The 19,259-nt window shown below is 36.9% G+C and overlaps 1 protein-coding gene and 1 long non-coding RNA gene across 3 annotated transcripts; both read right to left on the reverse strand.

Annotated features, from left to right (window-relative positions):
- Positions 1-48: 48 nt before the first annotated feature.
- Positions 49-2,455, reverse strand: LOC136763081 (uncharacterized). Of its 2 annotated transcripts, XR_010820955.1 has the most exons (5): positions 2,342-2,455; positions 1,726-1,980; positions 1,457-1,561; positions 1,248-1,308; positions 49-946 (listed from the first exon to the last, which is right to left on the reverse strand). It is a non-coding gene; the product is annotated as an uncharacterized LOC136763081 (long non-coding RNA). The 2 variants fall into 2 exon arrangements; XR_010820954.1 differs by having other exon boundaries at positions 1,726-2,455.
- A 1,447-nt stretch (positions 2,456-3,902) lies between these two features.
- LOC136762730 (uncharacterized) lies at positions 3,903-18,913 on the reverse strand. Its single transcript, XM_066716290.1, has 18 exons — positions 18,770-18,913; positions 16,173-16,324; positions 15,207-15,385; positions 13,848-14,053; positions 13,280-13,417; positions 12,877-13,057; positions 12,530-12,620; positions 12,138-12,236; positions 9,315-9,405; positions 8,991-9,176; positions 8,438-8,732; positions 8,015-8,105; positions 7,513-7,607; positions 7,075-7,229; positions 5,850-6,033; positions 5,425-5,537; positions 5,193-5,286; positions 3,903-4,960 (listed from the first exon to the last, which is right to left on the reverse strand). The coding sequence occupies exons 2-18, from the start codon at positions 16,273-16,275 to the stop codon at positions 4,895-4,897; spliced, it is 2,367 nt and encodes a 788-aa protein (XP_066572387.1). The 5' UTR covers positions 16,276-16,324; positions 18,770-18,913; the 3' UTR covers positions 3,903-4,894.
- Between the last annotated feature and the right edge of the window lie 346 nt (positions 18,914-19,259).

The raw sequence follows: 19,259 nt of genomic DNA on the forward strand, positions 1-19,259 counted from the left end.
CCGGGAGTTACAAAGAATTAGATGTATTAAAACACAAATCAAAATTACTTGTTTTTTGTATTTTATTTTATTTTTTGTTTCATCCCTATTATGGAAACATAATCATTAATGTTCATTCTAATGCATATTAATGTTCTATGCATATTTCACAGGTCCAACCTCTGGAATGTGAGTACATATCCAACACAGTTGTATTATTCTATTTACAATATAAATACAGTATATTTACTGATTTATTTTACATTTAACTCAATAGACTTTTCATGCAGTTTTTATTATTTTTAGTATTATTATTTCTGAATATTTCTCTGAAATGTAGGTATATAAATGTCATTTTATAACTTTATTTTACAATGTTTTGACAGCATCCCCTAGAGTCTACATATTTCAGTTGCCACAGTGTCATAGTGTTGCCTGTTCACTTTATTGTAATGTTGCCAATAATTGCATCTTGAATAATAAACATAATTTCAATGTAAATTAGATCCAGAATTGTTCCAGCATGCTGTACAAGAAGGATTATATAATCTTGATAGCATAAATACATATTCCATAATAATATAAATATAAATAAAATGTAAACAGAGGTTGTAATGATTCTTTTAAGGGTTGACTTGGAAGATGAAGTGAGGAAATCTGGTGAAAGTAAGATAGATACAAGATATTAAATTAAATGTAAAAAACAAAACAAATCAGTGTTTACAACATCACTTAATATTAAGTTCAGCAGCTGGCTGTTGTATAAGTATGTATTTAAAAATCAATAATGAAAATAAAGAACAACAATAACAATTATAAAAGTGAAAGCTGCATCTTTAGCATCTCTGGGCTGATTCCATGTTTTCCACAGTTTCAAAGCATGGCTCCATCCATTATACAGTGTCAAGCGCTTTCCTGGAGTCCACAAATCCAGCAAAATCAAAGCTGGTGGGACACAGTTTAACATCTAAACATAAAATCAGGTAAACATTATTGGAAACTCCTCACAAATACAGTGGAAGGAAACGCATCACACCACTGGCATTGTTTATCCCAACACCTTGTATGAAATGAAACTTCACTTTTTGAAATGGGAATTCATGACACACACACATACATAAGGAGATCCAGTTAAATTGAAATTACAAACACATTTTCTTTTAAATTGTAGACATACAGTACTTATGCATTGCTTATGCTATGGCGTAACCCTGTCCCTTTGACCATTTCAAGTTAGGGATCATGTATGTAAATGTCTAATATTTTACCTGTATGAATCCTCAGTAGTTGTGGTTTGCATAGTGTCTTACAATTCTGGTTTGTTTTGTTCTATTGAGAAAAACAGCACATATTTGGATAGATTAATTACACAAGTCTATACATGTGTTCCTCTGACTTAATTACTTAGTGACTTCCTGACGTAGCCTTAGTGACCTCAGACTACAAGGAAACAGTGAAAATACTATCTGAATGTTACCTTTTGATCTTTTAAGCACGCATTTCATTATGAGTGCCAGGGCGAAGAGAAACACTCCGGCACCCACACCGCACAGGAGAATTATTACAAATCCAATCTCTTTTGCTTTTTTTCGTCACAGGCGCACACACAGACAAAAACACAAAATGAAATTGAAAGACATAATTTATCATTTCTATTCAAAATGTTTACACCTTGAAAATAAATATATACGCACATATATGGAGATAGACATACTTATATAGATATATATATATTGACATACTTACGCATCACAGTAATTTGTTGTTGGGCAGATGTAAAAATTCCGCATGGTGTCATTACACTGCAGTTGTAAAACCCAGTGTAGTTCTCTTTTATATTGTAGAAATTGAGAGATTTTTTGCACGTCCTTTTCAGAAATACTTTATCTTTGTACCACACAAAACCTTCAATTCTCCTGTCAACATCATTTATGCAGTTCAGACTGAAATTACCACCTTCATTTAAAGTGTCTGCTGATGCTATTACAGAGACATTATAGACTGCAAGTGAAGAATAAACAGACATTGTTAACCAGGTCTTTAATATATTTAATATATATAATATCTGACTGGAATTCACTAACTGACAAATAAGCAAACTTCACATTTTAAAAAATCAAAAGCCTGTGAGTTTTTCCTATTCCTTTTCCCCTAAATATGTGTATTTTAAAGTAGGTGTACTGTTTTATTATATAAATTAAGCAAATGTCTTCACTAAATATCTGATCTCTATTTTAACTTTACTATGTACAATTTTAAGCAGTTCTGATTAAATATATTACTTAATTTATTTAACACCCTATATATGTTCATTATGTTCATTATCATTAGCTGCGGATATAACAGATGGATGCAAAAATACCTTTTTGGCAGTTATCAGTCCTGTCTAAAAAGAAGATCAAACATGAAGTTAAAATTTGAATTAAATATAGCTTCCTTCTGCATTTTAAATTGCTTACTGTGGCCAAGAGCACAAGCAACAGGTTGATTAATTATAAATGCTTTCTTGCATTCTCACTGACATCAAGCAATGTCAAACGAAGAAAATACTTTAAAATGGTTGTCAAAATTAATGCTAAATTCTGTCTATATCATAAGGGTGTTCAGTACAGTCTGAAGTACTCACCACTCATACAGGCCATCATTGATAGTGTATGAATTTTTTGTTCATTTATATACATGCAGACATCTTTGTGATTTTCTGTGTTCAAAATCTTCACGCATTGAGCTTCAAAAATAATATTATTGGTGTATTGTATGACAGGAATTAGCACAACACAATTGAACTTAAAATAGAATACAACATACAATGAATACTTACTTTCATTCAGTTTAGGCATAGGCAGGCAGTCTGCATCATAAATATCTTTTCGTTGGATACATTTAGTATTGTTTTCACAATCACTTGCGCCACTTCCTTGAAGATATATGAAAAAATAAGTCACAATGTGTGCAGAATGTAATGTGTGTTTCTTTCTGTTAAAACACCACAAATCTTTCAATGTGATGTGATAATATTGATAATCTACTAAAGCACTCACCGCTAATAGAGTACTTTTCTGATTTCATATTTTGTTCAGTTGTTTGAACTCTGCAAATGACTTTGCATGGCACTGCAAAACAGACAGTGAAGAATACAATTGTGGTTGGCTTGTAATAATGAGAGTTTTATTGAAGAATATAAAAAAACAAGGACAAGTAGAAATGGCTCACTGCAGGGGTTGTATTGTGGTTTGTGGTCACTGCAGTTGCACAGAGTGTTGGCATTATCTGCCTCTTGGATGCCTATAGAAAAAAGTCTCAGCATGAATGGTATATCAGTTATCTGTAGCAATTGATCACATCTTCAGGAGCAACATTACTCTGCTGCATGGATAAAAACCTTTTAGAAATTAATGGTCCATTTCAACTCTCTGCTCGTGGCATAGGCTGAGAATTACATCTTAAACACATTATTGGAAATTTGACTATATCAATCACATGTGTTTCAGGGTTTCTGGGAGTTAAATTATTTCTGGCTGAGCTTCGATTCAGGGTTTCTCACTTACAGAGGGATTGAGGAAGCCACAAAAATGCAGGTATTTCAATCAGTGATTAAATGTCTGAAGATTTACTTACTTAATAGGAAAAGCAATAACATCACAGATGGAAGAAGACGATAAGCTTTCCTTTTAAAAGTATTCAAACTGCAAGAAAAGATGCTAAATGAAAACACTGACATCCCAAGATGACCAGCAGAGTCCAGAAAAGAGGCATTTAATTGATGCTTAAAGATAATATGTCTGGAAAACTATTTCAATACATAGTTAAACAAAGTACCAAATTATCTAATCATCTTATTAAAATTAACATCAAATGAAACAACTGAAACAGAAGGAAACCATGTTATATTTTATTTTGAAAAGCTTTACATATATATATATATATATATATATATAAATCCACTGATATAAATCAATAATTTAAGTCAGATATGTTACACAATTTACAATGTTTTCTGTCTTTTAAGTCCAATTATGCCAAAGATGATCTCTTTGTAAATATACCATAGTAATGACAAGGCTATACAATTAAAACATATATAACAATGTAATCATAGCATTAAGTTCCAAATATACAAAGTGTCAAGGATGTTATGTGTGTAATTATTCACATTCGCTGAGCAAAATACACATTAGTTAATTCATATTTAAAAAAGAACTTACATAATACAGAACATGTTAGCATCTATTTTGTTTCCCCTGTAGTGTGTCTAGGTAGGATGGCAGGGATGTTAAAAATACAGAAAGAAAGGTATGTTTTAATAGCCTATTTACACACACACATGGACCATAATAACACATACAGTCAATACTACAATGTTAAAGAAATCACTGAAATAAAAGATGAAATGATTATTATAATAATTATGCAGCTCATGAAAATACTGCAGAAGAGAACACAAATCACCGATCTATACAATGAGGAGAGACCTGAGAAAAAAGTAGGAGTTGAAAGAAGCAATAACATTGAGTTTCTATCAGTTGGTATCTTAATAAATACTTGTACAAATATTGTTTTCTTACCTAGTCTCTCCTAAGCATTTGCTTCAGTGAAAGAGTAATGACTGAATGTATCTCGGTCCATAATGACAGTATTGTTCTGCACCACTATGTCAATGCAAATGTGTTTCTAAAATAGTTGTTCCTCATGGTGAGTGTGGCTGTCTATTAAGATAGTTAATTCAACATATATGAAAATGATTTGTTCAGGTTTGGCTCTTTACTTATTTTGAAACAAGGTGTCATTGTTCAAAATGTGATGCTGATCATTAGCAAGCTGAATGATGCCTTAGACACCACCGGACTTTGTTTTTGTGTGGATGAAATACAATAACTGTAGTAAACATTTACATTTGCAAAATAAATTGAACAGTTCAAGAAGATAATTTGGTGTAATGGTTCCACATCCGTATGGTCTCGTCTGAGGAAGCTGTGATGTACTAAAAAAGAGACATAAAACATTGGGAGAGATCGTGTTAATGTTCCCTTTTCTTAATCAAGAGCATATACCTTTTTATAATAATCCTTGAAACAATAAGAGGCTGCTATATCAGAAAGTTATAATGCCACTTATTAGAGAAAGAAAATCATTTACCATGATAATGACAAGGTTTGGAAGGTGACTGAAGAATGTACATGTTTAAGTGGGAGATTGATTTGCATGTAACTGACCTGCTCTCTTTCTGGGACGTGTAAAACAGCACGGATGGAATCTGTATGTCCGTGATGAGTTTGAACTTGTGAGCCTGACTCCGTGTCATACACCCTAAACAGAAACGGGTCAAAGAGTTTCAAAACTGTCTCTCAACGGTTTCAGAGCAGAAAGCAGTATTTCTTGTTGGTATTGATTCATGCATATTTATTGTGAGTCTCATATTTTAAGTAAGGGGATAGAACTATAAACCTTAAAACATTGAGGACTCCAGCCAGGATGCAGCCATTGAGCTGGTCAATTGCCAGGCAGCCTACAGTCCCATTGGTGAATACAATGTGCTCACACTCACTGCCATCTTCACTCTGGTGGAAAAACAATACAAAAACGTAGATCCATCTGTCAATCACTAATTACAAGATTCCCATTAATTAAAATGAAACCGACCCAGGATTTACAGTGATCAATTTGAGCATGGTTTCAAGTTTAGTTTAATCCAGGGCCTTTTTATTTTACAAACAAACAGATAAATACAAATAAATAAGACTACTGACATCCAGAAATGAAAATCCTAAATACGTAACTTGGTTTTACAGTTCTGAGATTAATTCAACCACCCAAAAAGTTATTTGTGCCCGTCTCCAGGCAGTACACAGAAACGATATTGCTGCTTGTACCCATATACGTATCGTGCCATCCTCAGACCCGCTGATCCACCGGTTCAGGTGATGATGCCATACAACAGCGGTGACATCACTCGTGTGTCCCTGCATCACAGTCATCAGTTTCATCTGCCTGCCAACGGGGCTGAACTGACGCACGTAGACCAGCCCATCGCTGGAGGAGTAAGCAAACTCATTCCTGCAGTAAGAAGAGCGTAACTGTTGACAACATTGATTCAATTTACCTGGGCATGTATATTATTTAAAATATTGACAAGTTGTTGGATATTAGGGTCTATTATTTATATTTTGCTATATGCATTATTCTATTATCTTGTTTTGATACTTACATTTGAATGGGAAATATAAACACACACACAAACAAAAACTTTAGGGCTAGGAACTCCGACATCTGAAGACTGACATTTGCATGAATTTGTTTTTCCTCTCTGACGCAAATACAATTAAGGGACAGATTGTGGGGATAACATAATGGGCCTCTGTGAAAAATGAATATCTAATCTCACAATTGTTCTCCTCTATAAAACAAATATTATATTTTTTTACAGAACAAATGAATAGAATTTAATGTATATCTTATTTGTTCATTGATAAGGAAGATTATAATTTTTTTAATAATCAGGATCTTGCACAGAAGTTAAAAATACCTTTTTGAAACTCAAAATTAAATTACATCAGTGTTTCAATTAATGATGTTTCAGTGTTTGCCCCCTAGAGGTCAGCATAGGTTTAATATACAAATAATATGTATGTATGTATGTATGTATGTATGTATGTATGTACGTATTTATACATGTATTTATGTTTTTATTTTTCTTATAACATATTGCTAGGCATTCATGCATGCTGATACAGATAAATAACAGGAACAACAATAAGAGCACACTGTTTTATGCAAATCAAAACAGGCAACCTTACATTGCTGATAGATAATCAAAACCTAGAAACAAAACCTTTTGTATAAACAAAAATGAAAATGTTAAATTCTCTAATGAAGGCCAAAGTAAGACAAACCATACTTCTAAAATACATTCTTACTAAACATGTCAAAACAGAGTGATAAAAAAGTGATAATATTTCACAACAAACACACACAAACAAACACACTTCCCATTTTCTCTACAATATCACTTCGGATTCTGCGATAAACAGAGGAAAACACATTGCAAAGTCAGTTTAAGTCTCTGTTTTGAATACAAAGGTGAGGCGGGTGATATACCTCTTTTGAGAATAGGCCAGGTCTAAAATAACTCCATCACAGGCCACCTCTTTCAATTCGTGCCAGCCCTCCAAATCAGGGTTGCTGAAGGTGTCCACTAGACAGCCTTTCTGTAAATCCCAGACACACAGCCGCCTGTCCCAGCCCCCGCTGATCTGCCATTGAAAAGGATGGCACAAAATCCATATGTTTAGACATAACAGTCCTTGCAAGATTGTTCTCATGCAAACGCTGCTATTAGTCATTAACCAAAGACCTTCTAATAGCTTCTTCTAGGAAACAGAATATAATGTAATTAAAAAGGAAGTTGTTTAGACAAGGGTTTATTGAAGTGACTTATGGTATGTGAATTTTATGAAAATCGTATGTAAATGTTAATCAAAGCAATCCACTTAATATTGCTGTGCTTTTATGAAGGATGCAGAATCAAATTCTTACCAGGTATAGAGTGTCATGAGCACTTTGTCTGCCAACTACTGCAAGCGCAGAGACCGCCTGCGTATGCCCAGTCAAAACACTCTTACAAAAAAACCCTGGAAGAGAAGGCTCATGTTTATACTTGAAAACATGTTTATGCATGCCTATACTTCTATTTGCAAAGGTATAATGAGACATTAGTGGAAATATAGTTCAGAGAATAAACATAAAGACAATTATTAGCACTGAAAATATGTTTTCTAGCAATTACAGCATTATCTGCATAATCTCCCAGTTGTTTCCAATCTTGTTCCCTCAGATTGTAATTGATGTTTACATGATCTAATCCTCACACACTACCCAACAGAAACCCCTGACTTATAACAAGTACATGTGACTTCAGTGTATGGTGAGAAGAAAGAATGAAAGGAAGAGCGAAAGAGAAAGAAAGAAAGAAAGAAAGAAAGAAAGAAAGAAAGAAAGAAAGAAAGAAGTAACAGACAAGTATATTGGTCTTTCTTACCAGACACTCGGATAGATCCAGTGTCTGGAGTCTCTTCCTCGCTAGATGAGCCACTGCTCTCACTGGTTCGGTCCAGCAGGAACTGAAACTTCTATAAAGAGGGCAAGTCCATTGAGAGATGAAGGAGAGAGCAACTGAATCTACAGTGACATATATTGATATACATTTTGCAGAGTACAGAGCACTTCCAGTATTGATGGAATTTTATTTTGAGGTCCTGTAATGTATACCTATTGCCAACTTGGTGACTACAGCTATTGGCCTAAACCCTATTAAATGCATTGTGAACAGCTGACGTTTGGCATGTGTCTGTTACAGCAGAAGCACATTCACAATGATTTCCTTTCACTTCTCCATCTTGGCTGCAGCCAATTATTAGAAGATAACTTTGAATGACCTCCAATAAGTGCTGATACCAGAAACCTCAATGGTCAGCTGTGAGGCCCTGTGAGAGAAGGGTTTTCCTTTGAGTAGTTTTGCTGTGCTGTCTGCAATCCCTGAAATGCCACGATAAATTGTTGTGGGTGCAAGACATGTTGGGGTAAGAGCAGGAAAAAGACAGAAATCAAGTCTTGCCTTTCTTGCATCTGGAGAGACATTGGACTGAGGTGGCATCATCTTCATAATGCTGGAGAGGCCATCATCGAAGCCCCACAGATACACATGGCCATTCTCACAGGACACAGCCAAGAGGTCCAACTCTTCAATAAACACACTCCTTCACAGAAGCAACAGAATGCAATACTGTCAAACATCCAATGAACAAACTAGTGTGTTTGCTATTGCTATGCAAAAGGAAAGGAACACTCACAAAAATACATCAATCATATCTCAGTCAACAGCAGAAGCTGGAACCTAGAAGTCTAAGGACAAAAGAGCTCATCCTTTGGACTGTTTCTGGCATCACATTTGTACACATTTGTAAACACTGATCATTAGGGCTTTTACCTTCTTGACAAATCAGTAATGGAAGCACCTTGTTAGACTTGCAGCCTTGTTTCCTTGATCTTCAGCTCTGGCATCATTGGATGATTTTCTTCTCCTCAGTGATGTCCACTCTCTTAATTTTTTTTCACCCGTGTTTGTGGTTCTTTTTGCTTTCAAGGTCAGTGACTGTCCTTTCGATTGTTTGGCTCTTTCAAATACACTGAAGGGCTCTTTACTAACACAAAAGTAAAGCACAATAGCATTGTAATACATTACTTTACTGATCCCCCCTGTTGCAGGAATGATAAATGCATCTGTAAAATATAATAATAATAATAATAATAATAATAATAATAATAATAATATAAACAACCTGTGAATGTATTCAGATGAGCTCAATCTTTCCCATTTCACCAAGGTTCCATCGGTGTGGCCACTGAAAAGCAGAATAGGTTCTTTCCTAGCTGAAAAAAATATTTGGCGGGTTATCATACTAAAGACACCTTAATAAATGTATTTGTAGTATCAAAATATATAGATCGAAGTTTGAATATATACAATGAAACTTCATATATACAGCTCTGGGAAAAATTAAGAGACCACTACAAAATGATTAGTTTCTCTGGTTTTACTATTTATAGGTATGTGTTTGGGTAAAATGAACATTTTTGTTTTATTCTATAAACTACTGGCAACATTTCTCCCAAGTTCCAAATTAAAATATGAATGGAATGGAATGGCTGCCATACATGTAGAGATGCTGATTTAAGAAAAATTTGCAGTGGTCTGTTAATTTTTTCCAGAGCTGTATATAGATCAAAGTTTGAATATACTGTATACTGTATAGATTGACTGGGCTCAGGCTCCTTCTAAGACAGTCTAATGCATCGACCTATATATACACTCACCTAAAGGATTATTAGGAACACCTGTTCAATTTCTCATTAATGCAATTATCTAACCAACCAATCACATGGCAGTTGCTTCAATGCATTTAGGGGTGTGGTCCTGGTCAAGACAATCTCCTGAACTCCAAACTGAATGTCTGAATGGGAAAGAAAGGTGATTTAAGCAATTTTGAGCGTGGCATGGTTGTTGGTGCCAGACGGGCCGGTCTGAGTATTTCACAATCTGCTCAGTTACTGGGATTTTCACGCACAACCATTTCTAGGGTTTACAAAGAATGGTGTGAAAAGGGAAAAACATCCAGTATGCGGCAGTCCTGTGGGCGAAAATGCCTTGTTGATGCTAGAGGTCAGAGGAGAATGGGCCGACTGATTCAAGCTGATAGAAGAGCAACTTTGACTGAAATAACCACTCGTTACAACCGAGGTATGCAGCAAAGCATTTGTGAAGCCACAACACGTACAACCTTGAGGCGGATGGGCTACAACAGCAGAAGACCCCACCGGGTACCACTCATCTCCACTACAAATAGGAAAAAGAGGCTACAATTTGCACAAGCTCACCAAAATTGGACAGTTGAAAACTGGAAAAATGTTGCCTGGTCTGATGAGTCTCGATTTCTGTTGAGACATTCAGATGGTAGAGTCAGAATTTGGCGTAAACAGAATGAGAACATGGATCCATCATGCCTTGTTACCACTGTGCAGGCTGGTGGTGGTGGTGTAATGGTGTGGGGGATGTTTTCTTGGCACACTTTAGGCCCCTTAGTGCCAATTGGGCATCGTTTAAATGCCACGGCCTACCTGAGCATTGTTTCTGACCATGTCCATCCCTTTATGACCATCATGTACCCATCCTCTGATGGCTACTTCCAGCAGGATAATGCACCATGTCACAAAGGTCGAATCATTTCAAATTGGTTTCTTGAACATGACAATGAGTTCACTGTACTAAACTGGCCCCCACAGTCACCAGATCTCAACCCAATAGAGCATCTTTGGGATGTGGTGGAACGGGAGCTTGGTGCCCTGGATGTGCATCCCACAAATCTCCATCAACTGCAAGATGCTATCCTATCAATATGGGCCAACATTTCTAAAGAATGCTTTCAGCACCTTGTTGAATCAATGCCACGTAGAATTAAGGCAGTTCTGAAGGCGAAAGGGGGTCAAACACAGTATTAGTATGGTGTTCCTAATAATCCTTTAGGTGAGTGTATATATATATATATATACACTGATAAGTCATAACATTATGACCACCTGCCTAATATTGTGTAGGTCCCCCTTTTGCCACCAAAACAGCCCTGACCCGTCAAGGCATGGACTCCACTAGACCTCTGAAGGTGTGCTGTGGTATCTGGCACCAAGACGTTAGCAGCAGATCCTCCATAGATCGGACTTGTTTGTCCAGCACATCCCACAGATGCTCGATTGGATTGAGATCTGGGGAATTTGGAGGAAATCAACACCTTGAACTTGTGATTCATCAGACCTGGACACCTTCTTCCATTGCTCCGTGGTCCAGTTCTGATGCTCACGTGCCCATTGTAGGCGGTTTTGGCAGTGGACAGGGGTCAGCATGGGCACTCTGACTGGTCTGCGGCTACGCAGCCCCATACGCAACAAACTGCGATGCACTGTGTGTTCTGACACCTTTCTATCAGAACCAGCATTCACTTTTTCAGCAATTTGAGCTACCCACGTGCATCAATGAGCCTTGGCCGCCCATGACCCTGTCGCCGGTTCACCGCTTTTCCATCCTTGGAGCACTTTTGATAGGTACTGTCCACTGCAGACCGGGAACACCACACAAGAGCTGCAGTTTTGGAGATGCTCTGACCCAGTCATCTAGCCATCACAATTTGGCCGAGATTAACGAGATTATCAGTGTTATTCACTTCACCTGTCAGTGGTCATAATGTTATGGCTGATCGGTGTATATTGAGCCTTCATTGTATATATTCAAACATTGGTCCACATATATCAAGTTTCATTGTATAAATATCAAGATTTAATGTATATATATATATATATATATATATATATATATATATATATATATATATATACATATCAGATCATCATTATAACATTACAGTAGCCTTCTGCTCCAAAGTATTGTGTTGATTATCTGATTTTTTGTCTAGAAAATCGAATAATCCAAAGCACAGTATAGTTATCCATCCATCCATTTTCAAAACCGCTTATCCTGGTGGTGATAATAGTTATCTACTTGTTTATCTGAATAGTCATTCACCAGTCACTAAATACATTGACTTAATACTTACTATAAGCCATACATTCCACTGGTTGTCCATTTTGAAGAACAGTGCTGCTCTTGTTTCTTTTCCATTTCCATATCATCACATGACTCTGCCCTGCAGTACCTGAAAAGCACACTGGTTTTAAAACAGATAGCAGCCTATAGGCTGATTATAAGTATACTGTTTTTTGTATGTATAGTATTTTGTATAGTATGTATAATGTAAGTATACTGGTATGCTGGAATGATATCATATGCATGTATGTATGTATGTATGTATGTATGTATGTTCAGATGTTCAGTTAACAGTCAGATGTTAACTATGGGAGTAATCCTGCCACTACATGTTTCACAGATTTTGTTTTAATGTACAGTCTCAGTCGCATACACTTTCATTTACAATCTTTATTTTCTTACCAATAACAGAGTTTGTTTCTGGTAAGTACAGAAGTTTTTCAAGTTTATGGCCAGTTTCCTTATTTTGGAAGGTATCAACAAAATCAGATGCCTGAAACACAGTAAAAACAATGAGGAGAGCCATGCGGGTGCTTTAAATGTTGTTTGAAGACTGTTTATGACCAGAAGTGGGAATGACATTCATGTTTAATAGTTTTCATTTGTATACAGAAGTTTATTAGGATAACCTGAAATGTGGAAGACATGGAGGTATACATTTAATGTGTCTGTTATTAAAGGCTACACACAGGCCAGAAGCTATGTACCAATGTTCAGGTGGGTCAGTTCACAATTGTGTCCCTACTTACAATCTCTCCTGATTTGGGATCAAGTATTGTTGCGGCTGGTGATCCACATGCAACCCACACCAGTCCGACACAGGATGCATAGCACAGCCCCGTTATAACCCCCGAAAAGCTCAGCCTCTGAATGAGCTGGCCATCCTGTGACCAAACACACACAGTCTTGTCGAAGGACCCTGTCAACAAACTGAAAACAACAACAGTGGAAAAGCTTTAGGACGGATTTGTAAAAGCCATGTCTAAATGTGCATAATACTGTACTGAAACACATTGCCGTTTAGAAGATAAATCCTTAAAATGTAAACATCTATTTCCATGACTTTTGACCTCCAATACAATGTGAAGGAGCTAAGAGTACCATGTGAAGTATGTCAGTTGAGTTGAACTGCTTCCTGTTTTGGTCTCTCACCGTGTGTTCTCGCGTTGCTTAAGCAGCAGCAGGGTGGTGATGCCAGCCTCGTGGGCACTGGAGTTACACTGCACTGCTGTCAGCCCGCTGGCATTGGGGTAGGAGCTGGTGTCAAAGACCATGAACCGTTTATCATAGCTGTCGAAACAACAGTTTTAACCAGATTCAGTCAGGGCGTTGCCGATGTGAATTGGTGTCATTTGTCTCCTTTCCTACATTACCTTTGTCACGAAACACAGAGGAATGCCAAGGTCAGGCGGATACTAATTGTATTCACTTTACATATCGGGCAGATGGCGAGGCATGCGGGTATCATATATTCATGAAAAGTACACATTCTCCCACACATCAATCAAGCATTGTGTAATCATTTCCAAGAGGATTTCAATTATCTCAGGCTCTCGGCATGTTCCTAAATAAGAAAGAATAGGACATGTTCCTACTTTTTTTAAACGACTGCTTTTGTACTGAGAAAAGATTGCTTTTAATTATTTTAAAAAGGAACAACCCTCTGAGGACTTCCTTGTCTAGACTGGGCTTCATCACCTTCAATGGTCTAGTTACCCACCCGCCTGTGTAAACCTGAGTATCATGGCACACGATACATGAGACAATGTCCTTGTGCCTGTGGTCCGAGTTGCTCTCCGAGGTCTTTATGATGTGGCCGCACACCCTCTTCTCGTCCAGGGAGTAGACGGTGAGCCGGCTCTTAAAACCACACACCAGCTGGTGCCGGCGGTGATTCATGGCCATGGAGAAAACAGGCCTACCCAGCTGGAAGGAGAAACAGGGTGAGAGATAGATGTTTAAAGCTGAATGAGCTGTAGCTCTGAAGATTGTGTCGAAAGTACCAGATATATTAAGTTTGTACAGAAATGTATGTTATTTTTAGAATACTGCAAGTGCCATTAATGTTAATCTGATAAAAAAGGTACAAAACTGTTGCTTGATTTGATGTGTATATATGTGGTATTGTTGACAAGGGCCCAAGTCTCTCTTAAATTCCAGTAAGTGCCTCTACCTGTCTGTTTTGGCAAAAGTATCAGTAATGTGCAGTTGTTTCAGAAACTCAGTGGAGAAAAATCACCTGTTCTGCAGATAGAACATGAGATATAACAGAACTGATGTCACCTTCCTTGAATTGTACAATTATTTGGGAAGCCAATGCCATCAATTACATGATAAAGTGGAAGAGCAAACCCTGGTAAATGAGACTTATGAAGAGTCTGTATAAGGGTTGGGAATTTGCATGTGATCCACACTGACAAGTGACAATATGATATTGTAATCTCAGAACTAGCAATCAAAGTAATGATCAAACTGTTAAATAATGTATTCGCTACAGTTACTTTAGAGAGTGTGATATGGGATTGAGATTTATACAAAATATTACATTTATTCAAAATATATTAGTAGAATGGTACTTATATTATTTAAATTAAGATAATATGCCCCATAAAGCTCAGCTGTCCATTTATTCCCATTACATGAATCCCTAACTCCTTGATTGAAATAATGTCTTGAGTGTAAAATGTGACAATATTACTGTAAGATTCAATTCAGTCTATTCTGTTGTATGCTTATGTTATATTTAATCTACTACAATTGAAGTAATAATAAAAAGTAAGGGCAAAATACCAATTATTCTTCTTAGTCCAGCTAAGCAAAATATTGGTCCTCATGGCTTATTGCTCTGGTGGTTTGCTTCCAGGTACACTGGCTCAGCAACTCTCCTGAGACTTAACTGTACATGAACCCTCCTCATCTGTGCTCACAGCCTAGCCTACCAATCCTAAACATCGATTTGGGGATTATATTCTTCTCCTTCCAATACATAGATAGAGAGACAGATAGATCTGTTACACTGAAATGTAGTTCTTTCAACAAACTGCATAAAGTTCCTTAGAAAGTCTTAAAGCCTTCCTACCTCTATCTTGTCACATACAGTTGCCCCTGTGGTCCATGCCAGGACAGTTCCATCATTTGAGGCAGAAAGAAGGAGCTTGGCTTCTGCCCAGTACAGGAAACTAGTCACCATCCCAGAATGCTCAGCAGCTGAACTGGACATCCTCCCACTCTCTGCATCCCACCATTTAATAACTCCATCTCAACAGAGGGAAGCAAACCCCATGTCAGATTATCTTGGTGCATGGCAGAACATTAGTTATGGTCTTATGATGCAACTCTTGCACCATCACTATCTATCTAGTAGCCTCAGATTCATGCAATAAGTAACTAACAACTAAAAGATGATTTAGTAAGAAATTCACTTTTGTGTAGTTTTCACATGTAGATTTTTTTTTTCAGTTTATGCAACATATTTTCTATAAGATTGAGGTCTGGAGAATGTGAATGCCAGTCAAAAACATGAACCCTTTAGTTTGTAGTTTTAGACTTGTATCTGTGCTTCCGATGCACTTGTGTTGGAAAATGAGATTCAGTTCCAGCTCGACAGCACCTCATTCTTTCTTGTAGTCCCATCCTTTCTACATATTTACTCACGTAGAGATATGCATGCCAGTGATGCTAACCAGGATGAACCTGCATTTACAGATATCTGAAGCTTATAAAACCTGAGTGCACACTTGTTTTATAACCATTAAAGGTTCCATTAGAATCAGCACTTTGCTAATATATTACACAGGATGATGTAATGGCAATCAGGTAAGACAAAAAAAATGTGATTAAACAAAACATCTGCTAATTTTCTGCATATGTTAAGAGATTTATTTATCCTTGTTTTAAACATTTTATATGAGATACAAGAACATAACGAGTAAAGAATGCAAACCTTACATTAGACAAGGGAAACTGTAGTTTTGTTTTTTTCTCCCTGAATTTTAAATACTTTTCTGATAATTGAATGATGGGCACTGTGGACTTTGCTGCTTACCAGCACAACCAGTCACAAGCTCCCTCCGTGGGGGGTGATATCCCAGGGCCGTGATGAGGCGACACTCACTGTCCCTGATTGACAGCTGTTTCTGCATTGACATCACCGATCCAATGTCACTTGGTGTTCACACTGAACTGTCACCTCAAAGACTAGATTAGAAATGTGAATAAGAACAACCATACATTACATAATAATAATAATGATAATAATAACATCTTTATAGGTACTATCAACAAAATCAGAAGAATACCTACAACAGAAACTAATTTATGCAAAAAAGCTCAGTAACATTTCAATATAATAAAAAGTTGAAATTGACTTTCTTTTCCAAATCAAAAGTAATGAATCACTAATTTAATAAATAGAAACTGACATGCACTGGGTGGATTTAGGCCTCATTTTAAACTTCCACTTGTGAGAAAAAATTGATGTGTGTTTAAATACCTCTTGTCATCTCCCCTATATTTTAATAAGTGAATAATATTTAAATATTTAACAAGTAAGAGGTTCAATATAAACTGAACATCTTGTTTATGTTTCAGTCAATAATCCCTAGAAAATATTTTTAATTGGTCATAATTTAGCCCCCCGTGGCTACGAAGTCAGGTAATTTAATATGCTATTATTAAGGCAATGGCAAGGGAGTAAACACTGTATTAGCTACCAGGTTGTCACTGGCAACTATTCTACCATTTATTTAGATTCATTGTCTAATAGCCTGAACAAGAGGAGAGTAAACAATGATTTCCAGTGGAAGGTATGCTTGCTGGAACATGACTGCTTTACTCTGCTGACTAACAAACAAGTGCCATTTATTTTCACTTAAAGGTGAAATTATGGAGGAGCTACTTTGAATAACTTCCATGACTATTTAATTACATTAAGATCTCGGAGATCAGAGAGAAATAAACACCAATCCTCGGCATGATTAATGTTAACGTTTGTATTCTTTTAAATATTTAATGAGACAGCTTTTTGTAGGAACCATTCAGAATCAAATCAAGGTTTTCTCCTCAGTATACCAGGAATATAAATGCAAAAAAATATGAAGTCAGGCATTTTATGCAAATCAGCTTTCCTTAGTGTACACGTCTTTTAAAAATGAGAAACTGTCTTTTTTGTCTCAGAACCAAACTGAATTTGCAGTATACTTCCTATTCAGAAAGCATTTGAGAAAAAGACTGTAATTGCTTACTCATTTAAAAGACAGTTTCCATCAAGCATCACAGAGAGATTTAATCTATGAATCATTTCCTGGGTACAGCCAGCTAACTACACAAAGGATTTTATGCATCTCATACTAACTTTTTGTAGCAGTGCTTTATAACAATCCGAAAACATTTTATAATTGCAGTTGTTGGTTATTACTGTGTTGTTTTATTAGTGTGCATTTTGAAACATTCAGACTTTGAAAAACAGATGATTTTGTAGCTTTTATCCTTGTTTTAAACATTTTAGATGAGATACAAGAACATTACGAGTAATCACATTTTTTGTACAGTGGAAGATCAAGGGATGACATACTTTAACAAGGCCTTTACTCTTTGCCTCCTGCCTAGTCACCGCCAGTATAACTCAGAGGATCACTGCCTTAAGTAATCATGATATATACAATATAACCCAAATTAAAACTCGAACGTGTGTTTTTGAGGAAAGTGAAACTGTCCTACTGTATTATATAGCACTGTGTTTGTTTTTTGTACTTGCTCTTTTAGTAATGATGCAAAACAAACATCAGACAATTGCATGCTTCCTGATTGATTGATTGAATCCCCACTAGTGACCACAGTGGCTGCGGTGGCAGATGGCATTGCAATCCCAGATCTGTTCAAGGAATTTCATATCAGGTGAATCGTCATTTTAACTCTGCCAGAGCTTTGTAGCCACATTTGTGTTGACATGAAAAATGTGCTGGAATTGAACTAATCTATCAAGAGGCTTATTGTGGGAGACTTGAAGCTTGATATGAACTCAATAGACAGTCCTACCTGGGCTTAAAATGGCGGAGGGTAGTGCTGCTTGACACCCTATATGCCTTTGAGAACGTATACGTGAACTGTGTAACCTTTTCCTTATCACACCTGCAGTCAATCCAAACCCAGGCATGTTCTCATTCTTCAGAAACCATATTCCAGATCAACAAAAACGAACAATTACAATGGTATCTTGTTTAACAAAAAGTGTGCCCTTTTATCCCTGCCCTTTCACCTTATACAGACCCACAACTAACCAATAGACAGAGGATCTGAACAGTATTACAAATGATTATTGACCTAACCCTAAATCTTACAAGAAAGAATAATAGGATTCAAAGCATTTAATGAACACTACACCTATTTTCATATGGGAATTTCAAATTTGAATAGAAACAGATGGACATAGGGTCGGAGTGCTGAATGGCTTCTGGAGGCCCCATTAACTGGAGATCAGATCAGGTATGCAGGTTAGAAATGGTCTAAAGTGTCCTTGGCAATCCTGCTCCCTCTGTCAAGTAAACAGTGCTGGTGGTGAGGTAAGCCAGCATTAAGAGCTGTCTTAAAAAGCTGTGGAATATTAACAGAGGAGTAAATACTGTCGAGCAACTCCAGTCTCACCCAGCCAATGAGCAGAGCAATCAAGCCTGAGTCCGGGGCTCCATCTGTCCCTGTCATTCCATCCTGTTCCTGATGAGTAACTCGGAAGACGGTGAAATGCACACAGCCACCCTCTCCTGTCTGCTCTTAGTCACGGCGCTGGCTCTCTCCATCCGTTTGTTGTCTTTGCTCACAGCTTCCCTGTGAGGCGCTGGAGCCATAGCAACAGGAGAACAGCAAGTCACTCAAAAGTGTTCGACAGTGCATGGGCTGGACACACTCTGGGTCCTAGTGCCAACACGTGTTAAAAATGGTTTCTTCTTTAAGTTTCTGTTACAGCTCTGAAAAGACAGACTAGGTAGATGTAAAATGATAAATGATAAATGTAAAATGGTTATCCGCTGGTTATGAAATCTAAGGAGGTCATCATGTGACTGTTTCGCAGTCTGTGGTGCAAAGTTGTGGGGGTGGGGGGGGGGTAACTGCAAAACTGGAAGGTAATTCTTAGGAA

Source organism: Amia ocellicauda, chromosome 11, assembly GCF_036373705.1.
Source record: "Amia ocellicauda isolate fAmiCal2 chromosome 11, fAmiCal2.hap1, whole genome shotgun sequence".
NCBI lineage: Eukaryota > Metazoa > Chordata > Actinopteri > Amiiformes > Amiidae > Amia > Amia ocellicauda.

Excerpts from the sequence above, each read along its gene's own strand:
- LOC136762730 (XM_066716290.1), bottom strand. The coding sequence starts at position 16,275 with ATGTCAATGCAGAAACAGCTGTCAATCAGGGACAGTGAGTGTCGCCTC. Across the intron at positions 9,177-9,314 it reads TCATCTGAATACATTCACAG|TAAAGAGCCCTTCAGTGTAT; the intron begins GTTGTTTATATT and ends CTTTTGTGTTAG. Across the intron at positions 7,230-7,512 it reads CTCATGACACTCTATACCTG|ATCAGCGGGGGCTGGGACAG; the intron begins GTAAGAATTTGA and ends TTTCAATGGCAG.